We start from the raw sequence: 23,498 nt of genomic DNA, 5'->3' as shown, positions 1-23,498 counted from the left end.
TATTATATTTGCAGGCCTGATAGTGAAGATTTCTGCGGACACTCGTCTGAGCTTCTTCCTCTGTTCCACCTTTAATTACAACTAAACCATCATTTGGCTGAATAATAAACCAACATTAATCATTCAATATCACATGTTTCTAATACGCATGCTAACACACACGCTGCTTTATTTAATAGTGAAGTCTGAGTCTCTTCCACCTGTATGAAACACATTTACACATGTATTTCTCCTCATAGACAGCAGTGAGACTCTTCTGTGGATCACCTGATGGTTTCTGCTCCTCTCATCTCCGTTTCACAGATTTAAACCTTGATGGAAATCCACTGACGTTTTATGATCAATCTTCATCTACTCTGTAAAGTGGAACAGAAGAGAAAACAATCAGTGTTCAGTGGAACAAAGTGCTGTTTTTCTTTAGTAAAAGTAAGTTAAATTGAATTCCTGTAATCAGATTAATAACCGACTTTACATCATCTTGGATAGAGATATTTGTGTATTTAAATATAATAGATGTAAAGCCTGAATCATGTTCATATGTGTGTCTGTGTGTGTCGGTGCGACTCCTATTGAGTCTCTGTAAAGGAGAAACTAATGAGTGTACGGCGTATAACCACAGCGAGCAAATACTAATGTTATTTTGAGTTAAACACAAACCTTTAGTTAAAGCCGTTTGTCCTCTAGTTTAAACATGTTTGTAGGCTCTTAGTAAATAACTGAGAGTAAAGTAAGTGTCGAGTAGTGTGACGTGTTGCTTGTCACAGTAAAAACACACTAGAGACAGAGACATTGCTCATGTGAGCTGGACGCTGTGAGCTGAAGCTGGAACTGCACTGATTTTAGCAGGAGTGCAGCGTTTCCTACAATCTGACCAAGTCTGTTTCACACTCAAATGATTCTGACTGACACAGTTCATAAAGCAGGTGTTGATGTATAAAGCTGTGACAGTGAGCTTTTCTTCTCTTTCCTCCTTTGTGTTCAACATTTCAATAACTTCACATTTTGTTCTCACACAAACCCTTTGTTGCAATAAATCTTAATGATAATTTCCTTTCACGAATATTTGAAAGGTTTGTTCACATATCAGGTAAATGAAGATGTCTTTAATATCTCAGTGATGTTTCCTCACCTCAGGACACAGTTTGAGTCTCGTAGCTCGTCTCTGAGCCGCTGCTTTGAGACTCCTATCTTATTGTCACTCAGATCAAGCTCTTTTAAAAACTGCAGAGCTTTTGAGTTCGTCAAAGACTGAGTTAAAGAAGAAACATCTGTAATGCCACAGCGATGTAGACTAGAGAGACACAAACAGAGGAAGAGAGATCATCTTACAAACAAATCATGAATGTGAAGAATTTTACACAAATATAATCTGAACTCAGACTCACTGTCAGATATTGAGAATAAAGTGTTTTAGTTTAATAAACCCAGAAAGAGCACTGCTATAACCAATGAAACATAAGCCCTGCTGTCTTCAAATAAATAAACTTCAGTCACACTGTAATTGCTGTACAGTATAATGACACTAACTGTAGTTTCTCCAGCTTGAATTGTGGGTTCATCAGTAGATCACTGAGGTTTTTCACTCCTGAGTTTCCTAGATCATTCACGCTCAGGTCCAGCTCTCTCAGGTGTGACGGGTTTGATTTCAGAGCTGAAGTCACATCAGAACAACCTTCATCTGTCATATCACAGCATCTTAACCTACATTAGCAGAGAAAGAGAGAGAGAGAGAGAGAGAGAGAGAGAGAGAGAGAGAATGAATGAAGAAAATAAGAGACTCTTTATTCTGTAAAGTCACATCATCTTCATCAGCAAATAAAACAGAGGAAGAAAAATCAAAATCTTTATTTCACCAGATGACAAAATACTAAGGTGAAAATGTTTGTACAAATATAATGTTAATGTGTTTTAGTTTAAACAGTTGAAGTGATTTTAAGCATTTTGATTCTTGTATGTGAATGTGACTGACCTCAATCTCTCCAGTTTACAGTGTGAATCCTTCAGTACGGCACATAAGTGCTTCACTCCTGAGTTTCCTAGTTTATTCACGCTCAGGTCCAGCTCTCTCAGGTGTGACGGGTTTGATTTCAGAGCTGAAGTCAGGATGAGACTCTGTTCCTCTGTAATACTGCATACACTCAGACTGAAGACAGAGAAATAACAATAGTTCACATCTGTGATGATCATCTTATTGAAGAGCTACAGCAGCATTTAGTTTCCAATAGTCTGTTTTTAAACCCAGTCACACTAGTTCTGTGCGCTGGAAGACACTGTTTCTTCTCTTTCATTTCAAACTATTTATTTGACGTCTCTCTTCTTTATTCTCTGTTGTAAAGGCAGATTTCTGTGTGTACACAATCAGTGCATTGTATCAGATGTTGGGAATTAAACAATTACTATCTACACTGTAAAAGGTTTTATATGATTTACTAATTTATTTTGGTGAAACAATCAAAAATATTGATTACATTTTAAAGCAGTGAAATCAATTACAATACACTGTATAAACTGAGCAAATGCAAGTAAAAAAATTAAGTAGATCTGAGTAACTGCATCTGTACATTAACAAATAAAATTGTTTTAACTGAGTAAATCTGCTAAATCTCTCAAGAGTGTGTTAAATATATTAATGATATTGATTTGAATTAAGTAATATTTGTGGTTCTTGAAACATATAAGTTTAATTTTCCAATCTCAAATATTTTGATAGAAATTTCACAATTATGTTAAGTGTATTATACATAAATTATTGGTTAGTCAAATAATAAATTCTAATAGTGAAAAAAATATATATAACTGTAAATTTTAGATGAAATTAACTGTTGGATGTTTAGTCAATTATTTTGGTACGTTTAGCTCAAACAATCAAGCAAATGATATTCAGAGATTTTATTAAGTTAATAAAGTTAAATATTACTGTGATATTTACTAAGCCACAGAATAATTACACACAGTGTAGATTAACAAAACATAAAAATGTGAACAATAGGTAAACCCAAAGTGCACTGCTATAACCAATGAAACATCAGCCCTGCTGTCTTCAAATAAATAAACTTCAGTCACACTGTAATTGCTGTACAGTATAATGACACTAACTATAGTTTCTCCAGCTTGAATTGTGGGTTCATCAGTAGATCACTGAGGTTTTTCACTCCAGAGTCTCCTAGTTTATTCCTGCTCAGGTCCAGCTCTCTCAGGTGTGACGGGTTTGATTTCAGAGCTGAAGTCACATCAGAACAACCTTCATCTGTCATATCACAGTATCTTAACCTACATTAGCAGAGAGAGAGAGAGAGAGAGAGAGAATGAAGAAAATAAGAGACTCTTTATTCTGTAAAGTCACATCATCTTCATCAGCAAATAAAACAGAGGAGAGATCTTCATCAGATCACAAAATACTAAAGTGAAAATGTTTGTAGAAATTTATTGTGAAATTAGACTCTGTGAGATATTGCGTATAAATATATACTGATATATTGAGTGAATAAATGAATATTGAGTGTTTTAGTTTAAACTTTTGATTCTTGTATGCATGATATACAATATCTGATGTAGAAGTGTGTTTTCGGAGCGTGTGATTGCCTGAATGTGAGGTGGAAGTGTATGGAAGTAAAATAATGTCTAATGTTTTTGAAACAAAAAGCATGTTGAATTGCACCAATTAAAAAAAAAAGCATTGTGTTAACCCTGCTTGCATTTTAATTAGGGATGGGGCCGATCCGATCCAGTATCGGTATCGGGACCGATACCAGCGTAATTCACGTATCGGATTTTTCCGATCCAACCTGCGGAGAAATCCGATATTTATGATCCATGTCTGCACTTTAACGTTGGCTGCTGAAATGACTCCAAAAGGGATTCCCCGGGGCTGCTAGTCTGCTAGCTGGCTGCAAACTGTGGAATGGATATCCTGAACGGAGGTGCAGCTCAATCATAGACTGTAAAAAATAGGGCTCAATGAGACACACAGACGCCCGCTCAAGAAATCCATTCCGCAGTTTGCAGCCAGCTAGCAGGATAGCATTGAGCTACCAATATGTTCGCTGTGTGGAAATCCTATGGTGGAAATACTTCACACTGGAAACACCGCAGCAGAGCAAGACAGCAAAATGCAATGTTTGCAAAGCCGTATAAATTAAACTATTTGTCTGTGATGCATGTTTGCAATTCGCAGTCCAGAAGAGAAAGAGAGAGAGATCTCTCACGCGGTGCCACAGCACGCACAACACGACAGCCCTGCTTAATGAGTGACGACAGAGGAAACATAGCCTGGTTACACTTTAGATCTGTGATATTAGTCTGATTTCCAAAGATTAAAGAATATATTGAGGTAAAAAAAAACATTAAACAATAGCCGAATTCTGTGTAGCCAACTTCCTTCCCATCGCGGTGGAGCACTGTCATTTATCCGTAAAACTCAAACTTTAAGACAGAATCAGCACGATCGGTAATTGTTGTAAAATGCCGTCTCTGCTGTTGCTAAATTGCGGGACGCTTTTAATAATAAAAAGAGCTATTAAAAGCACAAAATTTGCCCAAGAGATGCTGTTCCCAGAGCGGCGCGCGCTCAGACAAGCAAATTATACAAGCAAATTATACTTTGGGCTTCATATGCGCGTCTAAACGATCAAATGTAGCCTGCACAAAAATGTCAAAACGACCGGCTTGGAGATTATCACTTAACTACGTTCATTTTAGACATAAACGGTTTATGGAAATAGTTGGGAGAAAATATGGTGCATCAGTAGACTATGAAATCCGCACTAGTTCTTAAAGGGGCAGCAGTATAAATGTGACGATTGCGACATTACTGAGAATAAAACAACCAAAGGCAAAGAGAAAATCACTCACAGCTCTTGAATGAATAACTTTAGCTTTAATAAGCATAAATCTATCTATGATAAACTTTGCAGTGCTATTTTACTTTTGATTACTTTATTATAATTCTTTTTAGACGATACCTGAATAATGTTAGTAGACCTTCCTGAAATTAAAGCACTGTGTAGGCTTGTATAATGCGTATATCTTTGTTTAATTGTCTATCTATTGTTTAATATATCTATTATATATATATATATATATATATATATATATATATTGACATACATACGTACGTATCATCCTTGCTTGTAGAGAGGTGTTTATTTCAGCATCATATAAAATCAACAATAATGATAAATAATGTTAAAGCAAACACAGGTCTGGTATCGGAAAAGTATCGGTATCGGCCGATATCCAAAGTCAGGTATCGGGATCGGATCGGAAGTGAAAAAATGTGGATCGGTGCATCCCTAATTTTAATCCATTGTATTTTTAAGGCTTACATTTTTATGGGCTGAAATTCAACATGGCTGAATATTTAAGCTGTGAATATTTCAATTAAAAACATTTTTCATTATTAAAAATTCAATAATCCATATTCACCTTTCATATTTCACTTCCAAAATTTTCAAACTGTTAAAAAAATACAACCTATAATATTCAACAGGCAATTTTCGGTCCATTTTATTCCACCTTGAAAATTCGCTTCCACAAATTCAGTGGTTCAAATTCGACAGTAAATTCAACGGTGACATCCAGAAACTGCAGGAAAAGCAGTAGATTACTGAGCATACTCTCTATCTGCTGTTAGACGGCTTTACCAGCAGGGGGTGCACGCGCATGTTGAAACAAAACAACAGGAGAGGCCTTCACAAAACGTCATTTGCTGAAATGGACAGAGCGATGAGTACGAGTTATAATTTATATGTGTGTGGGAAAGATTGATTAAGACACAAAACACACGAGCCTTTACTCAAGTGTCTTATGAGACTTAATTTTGATTTGTCCACAGCAAAACTAAATTCTCTTGCCGTTGGCATTGATAGTAAAACAACTGTTATACATTAAGACAGAGTGAATTGTTTGTTATAGTCACTATGACGGAATACTACATTTATTTATTTTTTTTAACTTTAATGATGGAATAAATTGCTTTAAGTGTCAAAAACAGTCTCTCTCTCTCACACTAACACACTCTCCTCGCTCTCTCTCTCACACACACACACAAACACACTCTCTCACACTAACACACACACACTCTCTCTCTCTCTCTCTCACACACACACACACACACACACACACTAACGATCATCTTTGCCTCTTATCCCGCGATTGTCATACAGTATTGTAAAAGTATGGAAGCAAATGAGAGACATAACTATTTGAAATTTAACAGCCACTGAATACTTTTAATAGTTTTGAATACTAGTTTTGTATTCAATTTTATTTTGAAAAACATTTGTCTGAATTTATTTGTTTCAAATTTACCTCTGAAATTTAAAGGTGCAATGTGCAATGTCAAAAAGTTGAGTATCTATTACAGTTTTTTACAGATTGTTTACACACATTTCCTGCAAGTATGCCTCATACTCTCAGAACTCTACACACACATCTAAAAACACACACACAATCGGCAAAACCCCTCAATTCTAGTGCAAAATGAAATTTTACATTCAAAACAATGTTATATATTCTCAAAATGTTATTTTGTTTTCAAATGACACACACAAAGCATTATATGAATAAACATTTATAAGAACTAGTTGAACACTGATGTGCTCAATGTAAAACACTATGATCAATGGAAAACACTTCTTCTCCATTCATCATAATGAATTGGGCCTTTTTTGTTCAGGGTTACACTTACTACAGACATTACATACATAAGTGTGTTGTAAAATATTTGAGAATATTGTTTTTATATCCAGAAATACACGGTAACAAATATATTTTACTGTATTTTTCCCACAAAAACAATGGGAAATAGATCGCACATTTCATACACCCCAATCAACACAAAGTTGCACATACAGTGGTCTACATACAAAACAACAGAAAAAATGTTTATGCTGTTACAGTAAAAATCTATGCTGCATCCTCTCTTCGGTTTTGGTATTTTATGCTAAAGCTCTGATTGCTAATTGTAAAACTGTGTGACGTGTGTTTGTCCATGTGACGAGTCAGTGTGAATATCTGAATGGTAGTGTGTTCCTCGTGAAAAGAAGAGATTTTCTGCATGAAAATTGTGCCAAAAGCAGAGAATTTGTGTGTAGTGTTTTGAAAAAAGTGTGTTTTAGAGCTGCAATTTGAGTGTAAAGCAGGAATTGTGCTTGTAGTTCATCAGAATTGGTTCAGGGGGTTGGTGAATGAGTTACATGTTGTGGTCATTGTGTCTCAAGTACCAGAATTTGTGTGTAAACAATTGAGAAAAACTGTAACAGAAATGCAATATGACATCCATAACTATGTTTTCAGTGGTGTATAAAGAACTTACTTAATAAACCGTAATGTTTTTATTACCTTAGAGAGAGACATTTATATCTCCATAACCGCGGGAATCCCCTACTATGAAGGTCGCCATATTGTGACGTCATCTTTCTACCGTAGCCGAACGCGAACAAACAGTGCTACAGAACGCGTTTCGCCACTGCCTTGAAAGAGAAGCAGCAGAAAGCTAGAAACTAGCCATAAACTCTGTGAGTAGTGACTTTTCCCTTGTGAGTAGTGTAAAATATGTAGTTGGGATTGTTTCATGTAACTTAGTTCTCCCTCGCTGTGTTATGGGTTTGTTATGTGGGGATAAATGTGCTGTTATGTTCGTAAGACAGCTGATTAGTACTCATGTCATTGACCATAAAACAGTATGTTACAGGAATCACTAACCCGTCGATCTTGTAAGAGATCTAAGTCGATCGCGAAGAGTTTTCAAAATCAGAGAAAAAGCCTATTGTGTGTAGTTTATGGTGTCTATGGGATGCGGAAATGCGCACGCTGTTACAATCAAGGCATTTTTGCCGCATGCACCTTTGGGCTCATGCATGCGGACGCGTCGAGTGTAAACAAGGCTTTATGCTTTAACCAGTTCAGCCACAGCAACAGCTCATATTAGCCAGCTAAACTTTTACTACAATGTTAGAAAAAATATATAGCTGCATAGTTTCACGTGGTTCTTCTCCCTCGCTGTATTATGGGTTTGCTATGTGGGGAGAAATGTGCTGCTGGTTACGTTTGTGAGACAATCAGCTGATCACTATTATTATATTAAATTATATATTAAAACCCTTGATCCTCACCTGACTATGGCTTTGTAAACTGTATCCATGATGTGGTTTATAATGGACTGTGGTACAGAAACAATGGCTTCTTCGAAAGGGAGGGGTGAGCAGTGGGCTAAGCCCTTAGTGCAAACTTAGTGCAAACTCGCAACCGAACCGCTAGATGTCGCTAAAAATCCCACACTGCACCTTTAAACAGGCCTATGAAAATTTCCATTTTAAAAACCTGAATTTCGATGAATATTTTTCAATGCTCACAAATTCAGATACAAAAAAATAAAATAAATCAATGTACAGAATTTCAGATAAAATAGATTCAGGTTAAATTATGAATTATGGGCGTGCTTCTCAGAGTAGTAGCCATCAGCTTAAAAAAAACAATTTCTGCATTATTTGGCTTGTTTGCTGTACTCCTTGTCTCACAACAGCTTTTAAACATTGTTTTGTTTTTGTTATAAGTCATAAATGACAAGGAGGCAGCCTCTCGCAATGCAAATCAATGGAGACGGTTGGATTGTTTTTCTCCCCTGGTGGGGGCGTGAGCAGCCGGTAACAAGAAGTAGTCGAAGGAGAACGTCCTCGTCTCAGTTCTCGCGCATGTGCCCATAAGGAAGTAATGGAATAGTCGAATAAAGTCGTTATTTATGTTTTTTTCGCAGAAAAAGAATTCTCGTCGCTTGATAAACTTATAATTGAGCCGCTGTAGGCACATGGAATATTTAAACCTTTTCTTTAATGACTTTATGGGCCGTCGAGAGCCAGTCCCTTAGGCAGTCTATGGAGGAGTGATCCAGCTCTCAGATTCAATCAAAAATATCTTTATTTGTGTTCCGAAGATGAACGAAGGTCTTACAGGGTTGGAACAGCATGGGGGTGAGTAATTAATGACTTAATTTTCATTTTTGGGTGAACTAACCCTTTAAAGTCTTGTGCTGTTTTATAAAGGCACAAAGCCATATCATGGTTTCGATTTTAGTTTGTTGGCAAAATATAGCACTAGAGACCTTTATGTTTGGGTATACATTTTACATCTCATATGTGTTGGGAAAAGGGAGAAGAGAGAGTTCAGAAAAAGGCGGTTTCGAACTCGGGTCGAGAGCATCAAAAGCTTCAAGCCCTACGACCTGCGCCACCGTAGCTATTTCGTGACAAGCTTCTTTTGCTAAAAAGACATCTAAAAAGTAAAAAAAAAAAAAATTCTTCCCCTCGCTTGGGCCCCAAGTGCGCATGGTCAACTTGCAATAAATAAATTTGATCAGATCTGCCCTCGCGGCCTCGAAACACAACCGGCCCACAGGGGAAACTCCCGACTCTCCCGATTGCCACTCCGCCCCTGGTGCCCAGGGCCCCTTAGATGTCATGGGCCCCTGAGGCAAGAGCCCAGTTGCCCTAATGGTTAATCCAGCCCTGGTGGTCTGTGAGTGGTGTGTGCATCTGGCTCCTCCTAAACGGGCATCATTTACTGTTCTGATCTGACAATCTTTGGTGGTTGCCACCGGGTATTAATTAGCCCTAAGAGCATAATAATCCTTTATACACAACAACAATAACATAGCACAATGACAGGATTGATATGGCACGTTGTAACAAATAAATAAAAGATCTTTTTCTTTTTCACAAAAGATATCTTGCACTTTTGCCTCCGGCATCGCCCTGTCAGTCATCGCACCTCACTCTAGTCATGTGACTCCTGTGGCTCAACTTACCTCAGTATCTCCAATTTACACTTTATATTCTTCAGTCCAGTGCAGAGCAGCTTCACTCCTGAATCCCGCAGATTATTATTGTTCATGTTCAGCTCTTTCAGATTGGTGTCTGATCCAAGAACTGCAGCCAGAGATGAACAGCTTTTGTCTGTTAAGTTACAATCATTTAACCTACAATAAAGTCACAACACAGAATTAGATTGAACACATACATTTTCTATATACTAATATTAATGAAATTTTCCACTTATTTTTTTACATAAACAGCATATACAGCAAAGAGGCTGAGTTAAACTAACATTTACCTTTAAAAACTAGAATTTCCTCAACAATAGTGTTTTTTATACAGTGACAAATTTCCAAGACAAAATGAAGCATGTTTGAAAAAATATTTGTGTAAAGCTGTTATATCTATAGGATATTTTCTCTATTTATGTCACCTGACTGAGTTTACGTTCTTGCCAGTGTTGCCTCTGTCTTTCTTAATTGGGGACACTTTATATTAGGGGTGTGCACAAAAACTGATTCACATTTGTATCGCAATTCAAGCTTTACCGATTGAAAATCGATTAATAGAATTAAAAAAAAAAAAAGATTCATATATATATATATTAGGCATAACATTTTTAAAAAAAAGTTTGACACCCAAGAATGAGAAGAAAGTTGATTTTAACTAGTATGAAACAGTAATCTAGCTCAGAACTTAAAAACATCAAAAAACAAAGCAAACACACAGGTATTAATATTCCTATAACTATTTTAATATCAAATGTGTGTGAAACAGTGTTTATGTGTGTGTGAGTGAGTGAGTGATAGAGACAGACAGGTCAATTCCCACGACTAACTTTACATTATTTCCACTCGACGTCACTGGCGCTGCCATTCTAATCTGCTCTCATCTGAGGTAAAAAAATGTCCCGTGGTGCGTGTGCACGGTGCACTCCCCTAATCTGATACTGTGGGCGATATTTTCAGCGCCCCTAAACCATAAAATTTGACGACGCTGATTGGCGAAATATAAACTTTTTTGCATAGCAACCGGGGAATCATTGGCTTAAATTCCAGCACTGTGGGGCTGAGCGAACTGGCGCCCTGAGAAGACAGCCTATTGGCTATACTACTACACCAACATGATAAAAGTAACGAAAGTGAATGCAAATATCATTCTGGTGAGTTCAAAACACTTTTCAAAGTAAACCCATTATTAGCATATAATTAACAGATTATTTTTCAAAATGATAAATTATAATATATATTAAAAAAACAGACAGACAGGTCGGAGGGAGGGCGGCGCCCCAGCGCCCTCTATGGGCGAGCCGCCCCTGCTACTAATACCTCCATCCGCCTAGTTTTATTAAAAATCATCCCAAAAATTCCAATCATGATCCCAATCCCATCTTCTGCTGTCTACCACTTCTTTCGCCATGTATTTGTTAGTTTCTTTTATTATTTTATGCAATCCAAAACACTCTAACCTGCCGCGGTTCGTATCTCCAGAGCCCGTCTAACTTGTCCGCTTGTCCGGGACAAATGGATTTTTGAAGTACAAGTTAAAGAGAATTTTACTCGCCCTAATGGATAAGTAGACTGATTAGAACATCAATAACAAACAAAAAATAACTAGGGAATCACTAAACCGAGAGAATGATTCTGATTTTATTACATTTATTGCAAGTTGCGATCGATTGTGGATAATAAATGTACTGTTTTACTGATGGAAAGGTTGCGCTGACGCTCGTGCAGAGAAATCTACACACACGAGCGGAGCGCGCACACACACAGTTAACAACATACAGCCTATAAAAAAAATCTAAATGTGGAGTGTAAGAAGCCTCAATTATTTTTCCTGAATACCATCACGATTGAAAAAGTGACATTGATTTCCTACAACAGTTCAATAAACAGTTAAGATTAAGTCATCATGGGGCTCTCTGCTACCATATGTAATAAAGTGTCACTTTATTTTATTTATTTATTTAGATGGGACAATGCATATCAATGAACGTACAAACATAGTCGAACGTAAATATGCCGGATTTAGCACAATGCTAATTTCCATCCGTTGTCCCCCAACACAGACAAACACAATCCAAAAATAAATAGAAAAGACACACAATATACATATCAAGAAAACGCATGTAAAATAAAATATACACACACACACACACACATATATATATATATATATATACACACATACATACATACACACATATACACATAAATAAATTAAGAATAGTGATAATCATAAAAGTTCCTATAGGCATATCTTATAGAGAATATACTGCAGTACCCATTACAAAAACTGCTATATATGTAGACATTCGAAGATGCTTATTATAAATATTTAAAATAAATTTACCTATCAAATTCAACCTTTATACCAAATGATTACATTTTTGATGTTTGTTCAGCCATCTCTTAAGCTGTTTCTTAAAGAAGCAAAAGTTGGGCTATCTCTGATTTCCTTTGGCAAACTATTCCAATGTGTGCAGCCTTTAATAGAGAGAACATTTTGTGCAAACGAAGATTTTCTAAATTGTACTTCACAATCCCCCCGGGTAAATGATCTTGTCCTAGTCTCACTATTTTTCTTTTTTATAAAATCCCCCAGGGGCGGTGGGGCGATTCCACTCATAGATTTATAAATTAGGCAACTATTTTGAAAAATTTTTAGGTTTTCAAAATTTAGGAGTTGGTACTTCTCTAGAATTGGACAAAGGTGAAACGATTGTGGTTTCCTGTCAAATACCTTGACTGCTTTTTTATATAATTGATTAATGGGTTTTAATGCAGTAACTCCGGCAAAAGACCAAACTGTGAAACAATATTCATATGGGAAAAAATCATACAATGAAGATAAGATTTAGCAGCGTCGGTTGTAATATAGGACCTAATTTGTTTGAAATTTTGTAAATTAAATTGTATTGTATTTGTTACTTTTTGTATGTGCTTTTTGAAAGTGAGGTTTGAATCTAGTATAACCCCAATGTACTTGAACTGGGCTACCAACTCCAATTCCTCCTCTCCCAAAAACACGGAAGATCTATTTCCTGCTAGCGATTGCTTCGTGAGTGTCTTAAATTCAGTTTTTAAAGTATTTGACTTCACAGAGGATTTTTTCGTAAATCCTGTAGGGGTTTCATCCCTCTTATACGGTGCAGAGGGGTGAAACCTTTATCCAGATGTTCAACAAGTAGTTTTGCTATCCACTTTTCAGCAACTTTAGAGACTATTGACAGGATGCTAATTGGACAGTAATTGGCAACCTGTGTTTTTGATCCTAATTTAAAAATTGGTGTAATAATGGCCTCTTTCCAAGTTGATGGAACTACCCTTTGACTGATTGATTGATTACCCATAAAGGTAATAGGTTGTACCAAAGCATCGTTATAAGTTTTTAAAAAGTTAGTGTCAAGACCATGGGCATCCCTAGCTTTGGAGTTTTTAAGGGCAGCAATGATCTTTACTTCTACCTCCGTTATATTTTTTATCTGAAAAATAGGCTGATCTTCATTTAATGGTCGAGGTAAAATTTTTGAGGAAACGCAGGGCCTTGTTATTTCAGATATACTATCTATAAAATAATTATTGAACATTTTTGCCACAGTTATGGGATCTCTAATCCAATCTCTTATCCAGAGATTTTCTTAAGGTTTGTGTAACTTTATTACGTGTGTGTGTAAATTTTTCCCTATCAGTGGACAAACCAGATTTCAGATATTGTTTAAGCAACACATCTCTTATTTTTAATAAATTTTTACAAGTTGGATTTAACCATGGTAGATTATTTTTCTTAGCCCTGCCACTCCCCTTATGGGTAAAAGAGGACATTACCTCATTAAAGGGTTAGTTCACCCAAAAATGAAAATTCTGTCAGTATTTACTCACCCTCATGTTGTTCCAACCCCGTAAGACCTTCGTTCATCTTCGGAACACAAATTAAGATATTTAAGATATTAAGATCGCTCCTGCATACAGTCCATAGGCTTCTTGAGGGACTGGCTCTTGCTGTCCTCGAAAAGTCATTAAAGACATCGTTAAAATAGTCCAAGTGACTACAGGGGCTCAATCTTAAGTTTATCAAACGACGAGAACACTTTTGTGCGCAAAAAAACAACAAAAATAATGACTTTATTTCAACTATTCACTTCCTTCTCCATGAGCCTGTAAGTCAGTTAACGTAGTGTGATTGCGTAGAGCTACGTCACACGTAGGCTTACTATTGGCCGACGCTGGTCATGTGTGTGTGATGCGTGTGACGTACAATAACAGAAGCTTACGCTATTAAACTAGTAACCTGACTCGCGCAGAGGGAGAAATAAACGAATAGTTGAAATAAAGTCGTTATTTTTGTTGTTTTTTTGCGCACAAAAGTGTTCTCGTGTGAAGAGTGCGTCCGAGTGAAGACTGTGCGCGCACCACAAGAGTATGAAGTACCAGGTTGACTGGTGGTTAAGTTCTTCATTTAGCATGATTGTTTGTTTGATCTGACTACAGCACTTTAAAGCTAAATATAAAAGCTGTTTATTTAAGTTTTATTTTAAACTTAAATTAAATGTATTTGAAAGCGGGCCAAAGCTTGGCATTTTGCACTTTTTAGTTGCAAAAGTTTTTATTTTTGTATGAAGATATAATGTAATAGCAAAATACATTTAATTTGTTGTATTTCTTTTCTTTTAAATTGTATGTCTACTGCAATACTGTTTTTGCAAAAACTACAATAAAACCTGTTGGAAAGCATCTTTTGCAGTGATTTTTGTGTGAGCATATCAGTGAACACCCCAGACCCCTCGGTGAGTTTCACGTCTTAGTAAACTAAAGTTTAATGCGTTTTATGAATGATTGTTCCAGTGCACATAGACAACCATTGTGTAGGTGGAGGGTGCTAACACACAAACCTAAAATTCTCGGCACAGCAGCATTTGTCCAAATTTCAATCTTAACCGTTCTATTTTATCAGAAACGATCTAAAATAGGGCTTTAAGTGTAAAATACCGAACTAACTAGGGATGTCCCGATACCACTTTTTCACTTCCGATACCGATACCGATGCCGCACCTTTGGCTTTTGCCGATACCGATATTAGTCCGATATTTTTTTTTTCGTAGTCCGACGTGCCGTATACGGCCCACAGGGTGGTTTATAGGTTTAACTTTGTGAAAGACAAAACAAAACAAACACAAAAGTAAACATAATACATATCTTTGGAAAGCTGAGAAACTCGTGATTCGAACGACGTAAACCATTTTAAGATACAATCAACACAGCGGGCACAATCTGTCTCTTTGTCAGACCACCAACAGCCAAAACAAACCAACACAAACTGGAAGAAACTCACCAATTAGCCATCTGTTAGTCCACATTCCAACAAAAATGGTTTGGTTTCACTGTAAAGCGTCCATACAATCCAATTTGAAGAAGTTTTTAGTCCAAAACAATTGTATATATGAATAAACATCCATGGAATGTAAATAGTAGCATTTCGCGTTAGCCGACAGCGCTATCACAACTTCGACGCACTAATGCTACGTTCACACCGGACGCGAATAGGGCGTCAGGCGCGAATGATTTCAATGTTAAGTCAATGCAAAGACGCTTTACGCTCGTGAAAAATTCCTGCGGCGCGAATGAGGCGAATACGCCTCATTCGCGCGTCAAGTTGGCGCGAATGGCGCGAATTGAGCGTTGTGCATTCACGCGTTTGACGCGAATTCGCGTCTGCCGCCCGAGTTGAAAAATCTGAACTTTGGCGTGAATTCGCGCCGCGTTAACCAATCAGGAGCCTAGCTGCTTGCTCACGTGGTGAAGTGTCTGGATGCTTTAATAAATTATTTTGTTAATATGACTAAATGCATGGTGGGATTATGCACAACAAAGCAAATGTTTCATCACTTAAAACATTATTTCTATATGGAGACATGTTCATTTTGTATTGAATGTTATTCATTCCATATCTAGAAATAGTATTATGTTGTAAAGACAATCAACATATGTGCATAAATTCGTGTCTGGACGTGAGAGAGAGAAAAAAAAAATCACAGGACAGGTTAATAACTTTTGAAGGCTGGCTCTATTTATTATCAAAACAAAAATAAATGACAGCTAGATTAGATGGATGAGGGGCTGGGCGAGGGTGATCCTCGCTCAGATGCGGGACAACAGGTCATCAAACTGGGCGCGTGACAGGCGGAAGTACCGCTGACAGCGGCCGTCATCCAGCGCAGCTCCTGGAGCGAGCGAATGGTGAAACTCGCCAAACGGTTCGGCTCCGAAGGGTCCGGTGGACACAAATATACGGCGACGATGATCCCCACGCCGCTGTTCTGCTATCCAGAGTAAACTCGGTAACTCTCTTGATGAATGCTCGGTCGACATAAAAACAATGACCGCCAACGGATTTTGATTCTGACGCGCGTCACGCGCGTAAATTTCGCTTCAAACTTTACGCGCGCCAGTTTCGCTCTTGACACGCGAATTAACACTAGTGGTCAAGCGTCAAACTAGACGCGTCAGGCGCGAATTTGACGCGCGATTCGCGTCCGGTGTGAACATAGCACTATTGATCCGTCTACAGTTGAAACGTAAACATTGGAGAAAAAAGAATGTGAAAATGGCCGCTGACCCATGAACTATTGATTGACAGGTCATTTTAGCCAATCGGCGAGTGTTAGGGGTGTCTTCTAAACTCCAACAGCCAACGAGCGTGCCTGGTGAAGATCGGTACCTACCTCTCTTTGAGTGACAGTTTATCTATCCAGTTGCAATAGAGAATGAAATGACGCTATTTTCTGATAGCCAATGAATTTCTGAAAAGACTGAAATGCAGCTTTTGTTCCGTGCGCAGAGCGAGAGTGATTCTCTGCGTGCGTGTGCGTAAACACAACAATCATCACGTGACAGGCTGCGCCGCTAAACTGGATATCGCTCATATTTTTTTCTCCCCTCCGATCTCCGATCTAGCGTTCTGGGCCGGTATCGGCGCGATACCGATGCCGTGGATCGGATCGGGACATCCCTAGAACTAACCCTTTAAACTACAGAATTACTCAAAGAAATAAGCATTTAAATATATAATTACTGGGAGAAACTGAGGGAAAACTAGTATATGATGTGGTGAGATGTAGGTATTTTATTTTAGTAGCCTGTTTTATAAAAATCTCAATGTTTTATCTATAACCTTTCAAAATTTCATATTACGTTTTGGAAATATAAATAACATCTATTCTGTACCAAATTACATTATTTCCCCCCAGTTTGGGTATATGAATAAAATATGGATTTTTTTCTACCTCAAGTATGAGTATGTGATAATATAATTCTATATAACAAGTCATACAAGTCTGGTGTATCATATGATACAAAACAATCATGCAAACATTTTTACAAGATATTTAATATTTTGTCTTAAATTGTGATAAACTGTCTCCACACACACACACACAGGTATAGCTTCATGTTTATGATGGGGAATCAATATATTGAGATAAATGCATTTTTCAGATGACAAACATGTAAAACATGACAAAATATATAAAGACTTACAGAGCTCTTCTGGAGGCTTTAATGACTGCTGATAATCTAATGAGACACTCGTCTGATTTCTTGAATTTCTGAAGCTCAAACTCCTCCAGCTCTTCCTCTGATGTCAACAACACAAAGGCCAAAGCAGACCACTGGGCAGGTGAAAGGTCACCAGATGAGAGACTTCCTTTGCTAAGGTGGGTCTGAATCTCGTTCACCAGAGTTTGGTCGTTCAGTTCATTCAGACAGTAGAACAGATTGATGGATCTCTCGGCAGGAAGATTATCCTCTAATTTCTGCTTGATGTACTGAACTATTTCCTTGTTGCTCTGGTCAGTGTCGTCTCTCTTTGTCAACCGACCTCGTAAGAGTCGTCGAACTATCCCCTTGTTGCTCTGGTCAGTGCCGTCTCGCTGTGTCAACAGACCTCGTAAGAGTCGTCGATTGGACTGGAGTGACAGACCGAGGAGGAAGCGAAGGAAAAGGTCCAGGTGTCCATTGTCACTCTCCAGCGCCTTGTCCACTGCAGTCTTGAGAAAATCAATCATGGTTTCATTTCTGTTTTCCTGTTTTGCAGACTCATGATCAAACACACTTGTCTTGTTGATGTCTAGAAACAGATGTGCATAAAGGGCTGCAATAAACTCTTGAATGCTCAAGTGAACAAAGCAGTACATGGTACCAAGAACGATCCCTGTTTCCTCCTTAAAGATCTGGGTACACATGCCTGAGTACACTGATGCCTTATAGACGTCAAGACCACAGGCTTCCAGGTCTGTGTCATAGAAGATCAGGTTGTTTCTTTCCAGCTGATGAAATGCCAGTTTCCCCAGTGAAAGGATGGCGTCTTTATCCCAGGAAACATCTGGTGTGTATTCTCCATCATATTTCCGGCGGCTCTGCTGGATCTGAAAGCGGAGAAAGTGTGTGTACATTTGTGTCAGAGTCTTGGGAGTGTCTTCAGTGTTTGATTCCTGCAGTGTTTTAGAGATCTCATCAGCCTGAGTGTTTCTCACATCATTATTTCTCTTCTCCTCCAGAATGTTCTGGAGAACAGTGGCTGAAATCCAGCAGAAGACTGGGATGTGGCACATGATAAAGAGACTCTTTGATTGTTTAACATGATCTATGATTGTGTTGGCTTGAATATCATCCTTGAATCTTTTTCTGAAGTACTCTTGCTTTTGTGCGTCGCTGAATCCTCGTATCTCTGTCAGCCGGTCGATACAGTCAGGAGGAATCTTACTGGCCGCTGCTGGTCTGCTGGTGATCCAGACGAGAGCAGAAGGAAGCAGATTTCCCTTCATGAGGTTCGTTAGGAGAACATCCAGAGAGGCTGGTGACGATACATCACGCCACGTCTCATTACAATCAAATTTCAGAGGAAGACGACATTCGTCCAGTCCATCAAGGATGAACAGCACTTTGAACTGATTCCTTCTTGTAAGGTTCAGTCCTTTTGTCTCTGGGAAAAACTGAGTTATAAGGTCCATCAAACTTAGTTTTTCTGTCTCCTTTAAGTTCATCTCTCTGAATGGAAGAGGAAATATGAAGCTGATATCTTGATTTTCTTTTCCTTCAGCCCAGTCCAGAACAAACTTTTGCACAGAGACTGATTTCCCGATGCCAGCGACTCCTTTTGTCAGTACAGTTCGGATCTCCTCGTCTTGTTCGGGCGCTTCAAACAAATGTGTGCATTCAACCTGTATCTCTTGTGCTTCATGACGTATGGAAGCAACTTCAATCTGTCTGACCTCATGTTCAGTATTGACCTGTTCACTGCCACCCTGAGTGATGTAGAGATCTGTGTAGATGTTATTCAGGAGTTTGGAGTCACCTTGCTTTGCCATTCCTTCAAACACACATTGATACTTCTTCTTTAGTCCACATTTCAGCTGATGAATGAAGAACAGCTCATCTAAACACAGGAACAGAAAATAGATAGTTTTAGTCTTCATTTCCTCTCCTACATTTATAAGAGACAATCAGACAGATGATGATGAGTCTCTTGCCTTCTAGAGCATCAGCAGCTTCATCTTGCTTCATCTCTCTTAGGTAATGTAGTGAGAGATCAAGAGCTGCTTCTCTGATCCTGGATCTGTTCTCATTAAAGTCCTTCACAAAGTGTTGTGTGTTCTCATGTTGTAATATTTTCTTTAACTTCTCCAGCTCATTCTTCAGAAATGTGATTATTTTGCTCTCAAGATCCTACAGAGTAAGAGAAAAGACAGAATAACACAGTTTAAGCCATATTTTTTACATTTGGTCAACACAGTTTAATAAATAATTATAATACATGTACAATAAAAAGATCCAGTTCAAAGACTAACATGTTAACCAAGTTGTGCTAAAATGTGTTTAAAAGGAGAAAAAGGAGATTAAATTTATTTGTTCATTAACATATTTGTTTGTTATAGATATTAAACATTTATAAAAATGTGTTTTCCTACCTGGAAGATCCCAAGAAGATTGTCTTTGAACTTCTGGTGGTTCCTGTGAGTCTGACGGTCTGAGTCTAATGTCTCATATTGAAGCCTATAATCACATTAGTAAAATAAAATACTGATATTTTACAGAAAGAGAAATAAGCATTAGCTGTGAATACTCAGACAAATATTTGATCTAAACATGTTTCATGATTGATATTCACTCATACAACTTTTAAACACAGTCAACTTGTGACAAACAATTAGAAACTCATGAAATACCTTTTATTAGATGATGGTGTTTTCTCACTGAAGTCTGGAGGATGTCCTTTAGAGTGATCACTCTTCAGAGACACAGAGCTGGACACATGTGAGCCTGATCTTACACTGATGACACAAAGAACAGAGAGAGAGAGAGAAAACACTTTAGTAAAGGAGGATCAACTGTGTCTGAAACACATCTGTGTCTTTATCTAATCCTCCACAGAAACACACACACTCACACAATTTACAGTTTTATAGTTAACCATCATTTTATTTACTGCCTCACATTAGTTCAACGATTTATTTAATATATATGAGAGAGATAAATGTTTATGTTGAAGATACTTGACCATAATTTAAGATTTAATTTATTAAATTTGTATATCGACAGAAATAGAGAGCAGAAATGTCTGTGCGACAGTTTTGTTATCATACTTGAATTAAATTGAGTGTATAGTTGTTTACTAATGTCTGTCAATAATTTTATGATCTAAAAACTAAAGTTATTTATTTGGATTAATTCAGCGTCTAGAAGGTTATTAACAAATTATTAACTATGTTATTTTCTATAGAGAAAACAGGGCTTTATAGAGTTAATTTAAGAAGTTAAAATTGAAGTTGTGCAAAGCATTTGCAAATATAGAGCAATGCTTAAAGTTGTGTTATTGACAGGTAAACACGAAGTTCAGTGGAGTGTAAAGTGTGTGAAAACAGACGCAGTCTCACCTGTGTTTCTCTGAGAGACTCATCTGAGAGAGAGAGTCCTTTCCTCTTTCCTCTGACATACTGCAGTTAAACTGACCCTGAAAACTGATCAGAAAACACTCAATCCTTCAGCATCACCTGCGCATCACAACATTTACACACATCAACAATAGATTATTATATATAACAACAGCAAAAACAATGCATCAAATAAAGTGAGTAACAAACAAATATATTGCCATGTAAAATAACTGAATGGTCTTCATCATTTCTGATTGTTTAATGAGTTTAACTGACTCTAAATGTGAATTCATTGGGGAACAGAAATGTACACTGTGCTGGAAAACTGAACCCAATATGATATATTCTCTATTACAGTATAATATCATATTTCAATCATATTTACCCAATCTTTATTAATTGTCGAATCGCTTGTCATTTAATCATTCCTTCAAGGTCACAATGATGGTTGATTTCATCACTTTCAATAGATCCTAAAATAACTGATTGAGTAAAAGTAACCAGAATTATAATAGACATACTGACTAATCATAATTGCTATGAACTGAAATATTCAGTTTAACAACAGTAGATTGTTGTTGATTGATGTTAGGCTTCATCTGTCTGTCTACTGTAAATGTCTGCTTCAAAACTACTTTCGATTTCACATCACAAAAACAATAGTTGTTTTTAGCTACAGTTAACGCAAAAAGTTTTCAATATATCTGAGTAAAATGAAAGTAGTTTGAGGTACCTCAGTGTATCATTTAACGGCAGTGACGTCTATGGCAGCGTTCAGAGTTTTATACAGTTTATGTTACACAGTTTCTTGTGGATGAACACGTTGGTCTTGTGAATAATGTTCTATATTTGATGTTATATCGCTAATAAACATACAGTAGGACTGCAGTGTTTGTGTAATTTGCTTTACTGAGTGCAAAAGGAGCGGAAATATCTCTATTAGCTGCAGATTACTGATCTTTGTGATACTAGTCACTAAAAATGTAATTATAATTTAATTTGGAAGCTAGAATACATGTATCTATTAAATCTTTATATTTCGTTTACCTTCATTCAGTAAAAAGCGTTCGCATTACACAGCAGTCATAGATTACAAAATTGATTACAATTTTGTTGAAACCTGGAAGCCAGAACACATCATTATTATAATACATATGTATAATGACATTATTCTTTTTTTTTTTTTTTATTAGAAGCTCGAAAAGCTTTCAAGGTAGAAACACACTAACCATTGAAGTTAAATTTAAGTAACACTATATGTGCTTTATGACAGAGCCTCACATCTTAAACGTCCACAAAAGTTCCACACAATGCAGGAATTTCCACACATCTTAAATATAAATGCAGAATACACACTTTCTCCTTAAAAAAAAACATATAATGCAAAATAACAAGCCCCATAACAAACACATAACAAATGTTGCCACGGAACAAAGTCCAGAGTTAGTTAATAAATGGCCAGTAGTTCCTCTAGTGTGGACTTTGTGTTCCAATTCAAGAAAGAACTAGTTATGCACGCTCGCAGATTCATGATATGGCATATGTGTGGTGTCTAAAACAAATAAATACATAATAAATTAAGACTGAAATATATGCGATCAGCAGCATATTACAATAAGACAATTAGACTGAGCACCATATCTGAAGACGCCTGATGTGCCTTTAAGCTAAAACAACTGTCATAAACATACCAGACAATAACTGTCGGAACAGGTTAGAGATTCATATTTAACGTTAACGTTATATGAGGAAGTCAGGAACACTCACCTTGATCAAACTAGTTTTACAAGATACAGGATCTCAAATCCTCCAGCTTTAACATTATAAAACTACACGGAAGTTTCTTCTTAAACGTTGATAAACAAGTTGATGCTCTGTTTGTTTTCCGCGTCGTATTCCATTTTCCTGCTTAAAATGGCGGATCAGGTGTTACAGGCGCGGCTTGCGCGTGCACGCAGACAGTTTTACCTGGATTTCCTGCAGATATATAGACAGCGACAGATTCGTCACACCTTAAATAAAGTATGCAATGTGTGGGTATTCGCAGATTATTTTTATAATGACAATTTGTGGCTTAATTTAAATTGAGGAATAGCCAAGACAACTGTGGATAGGGACATGTTAACATTTATTTATTTGAATAATTAGTGCACGCGCGCGTCCCCATATAACATGATCCTCATCAACAGAACTTACTTTCACTTTCAATGTGTGACGTGAGAGAGAGAGAGAGAGAGAGAGAGAGAGAGAGAGAGAGAGAGAGAGAGAGAGAGAGAGAGAGAGAGAGGCGCGTAAACAGAGACGCGCGTTCACGAGAGCGTGTACGTGAGTATTGTAGTTGTGTGAACTTTTTAGAGAAAGTGGTAATTATGTTGATGCAATTAGAATGCAGAACACGTCAAATGAAAATAGGGAAATGATGATAATATTACTAAATATTATTTACTTCACTAAACAAAACAGTGAGAATCAAGAAGGTCATTATGGGAAATTCATTTTTAGTTTTGTTGATGTTGTAAATGTAATGTATGTATTATATGCGTGAAAGTGTTAGATATCATGAATCAGTAACACTTTAATATTTCATTAGTTAAATTAGTTCACATCATGAACTGCACTTCTACATTATTAATCTTAGTTAGGCCTAATATTAATTTCAGCATGTAAAATCAAAAGTTGTATTTGTTCTCATTAGTTAATGCACTGACTGTGACATAACATGAATAAACAATTAGCCTAACAGTTGTATTATTAAC

The 23,498-nt window shown here is 37.1% G+C and overlaps 1 protein-coding gene and 1 pseudogene across 3 annotated transcripts; both read right to left on the bottom strand.

Moving 5' to 3' along the window:
* LOC120474894 (uncharacterized) overlaps positions 1-23,498 on the bottom strand; it is a 328,303-nt pseudogene that overhangs the window by 250,283 nt on the left and 54,522 nt on the right.
* LOC120488327 (protein NLRC3-like) lies at positions 130-22,650 on the bottom strand. Of its 3 annotated transcripts, none has more exons than XM_089122154.1 (11): positions 20,743-20,816; positions 20,035-20,139; positions 19,777-19,861; positions 19,339-19,534; positions 17,348-19,244; positions 9,803-9,973; positions 3,097-3,270; positions 1,970-2,143; positions 1,528-1,701; positions 1,130-1,291; positions 130-356 (listed from the first exon to the last, which is right to left on the bottom strand). In XM_089122154.1, exons 1-11 carry the CDS (start codon positions 20,799-20,801, stop codon positions 341-343), a joined length of 3,213 nt encoding a protein of 1,070 aa, XP_088978280.1. In that variant the 5' UTR covers positions 20,802-20,816; the 3' UTR covers positions 130-340. The 3 variants fall into 3 exon arrangements, with proteins under 3 accessions (XP_088978280.1, XP_088978289.1, XP_088978292.1); XM_089122163.1 differs by having other exon boundaries at positions 130-351; XM_089122166.1 differs by lacking the exons at positions 130-356; positions 1,130-1,291; positions 1,528-1,701; ... (1 more) ...; positions 3,097-3,270; positions 9,803-9,973 and adding an exon at positions 22,510-22,650 and having other exon boundaries at positions 17,344-19,244; positions 20,743-20,826.

Source organism: Pimephales promelas, chromosome 2, assembly GCF_988280905.1.
Source record: "Pimephales promelas chromosome 2, fPimPro1.hap1.1, whole genome shotgun sequence".
In the NCBI taxonomy this organism is placed as follows: Eukaryota; Metazoa; Chordata; class Actinopteri; order Cypriniformes; family Leuciscidae; genus Pimephales; species Pimephales promelas.
Note: the sequence above shows the minus strand (reverse complement) of the source record. Positions and strands in the feature narration are given on the sequence as shown.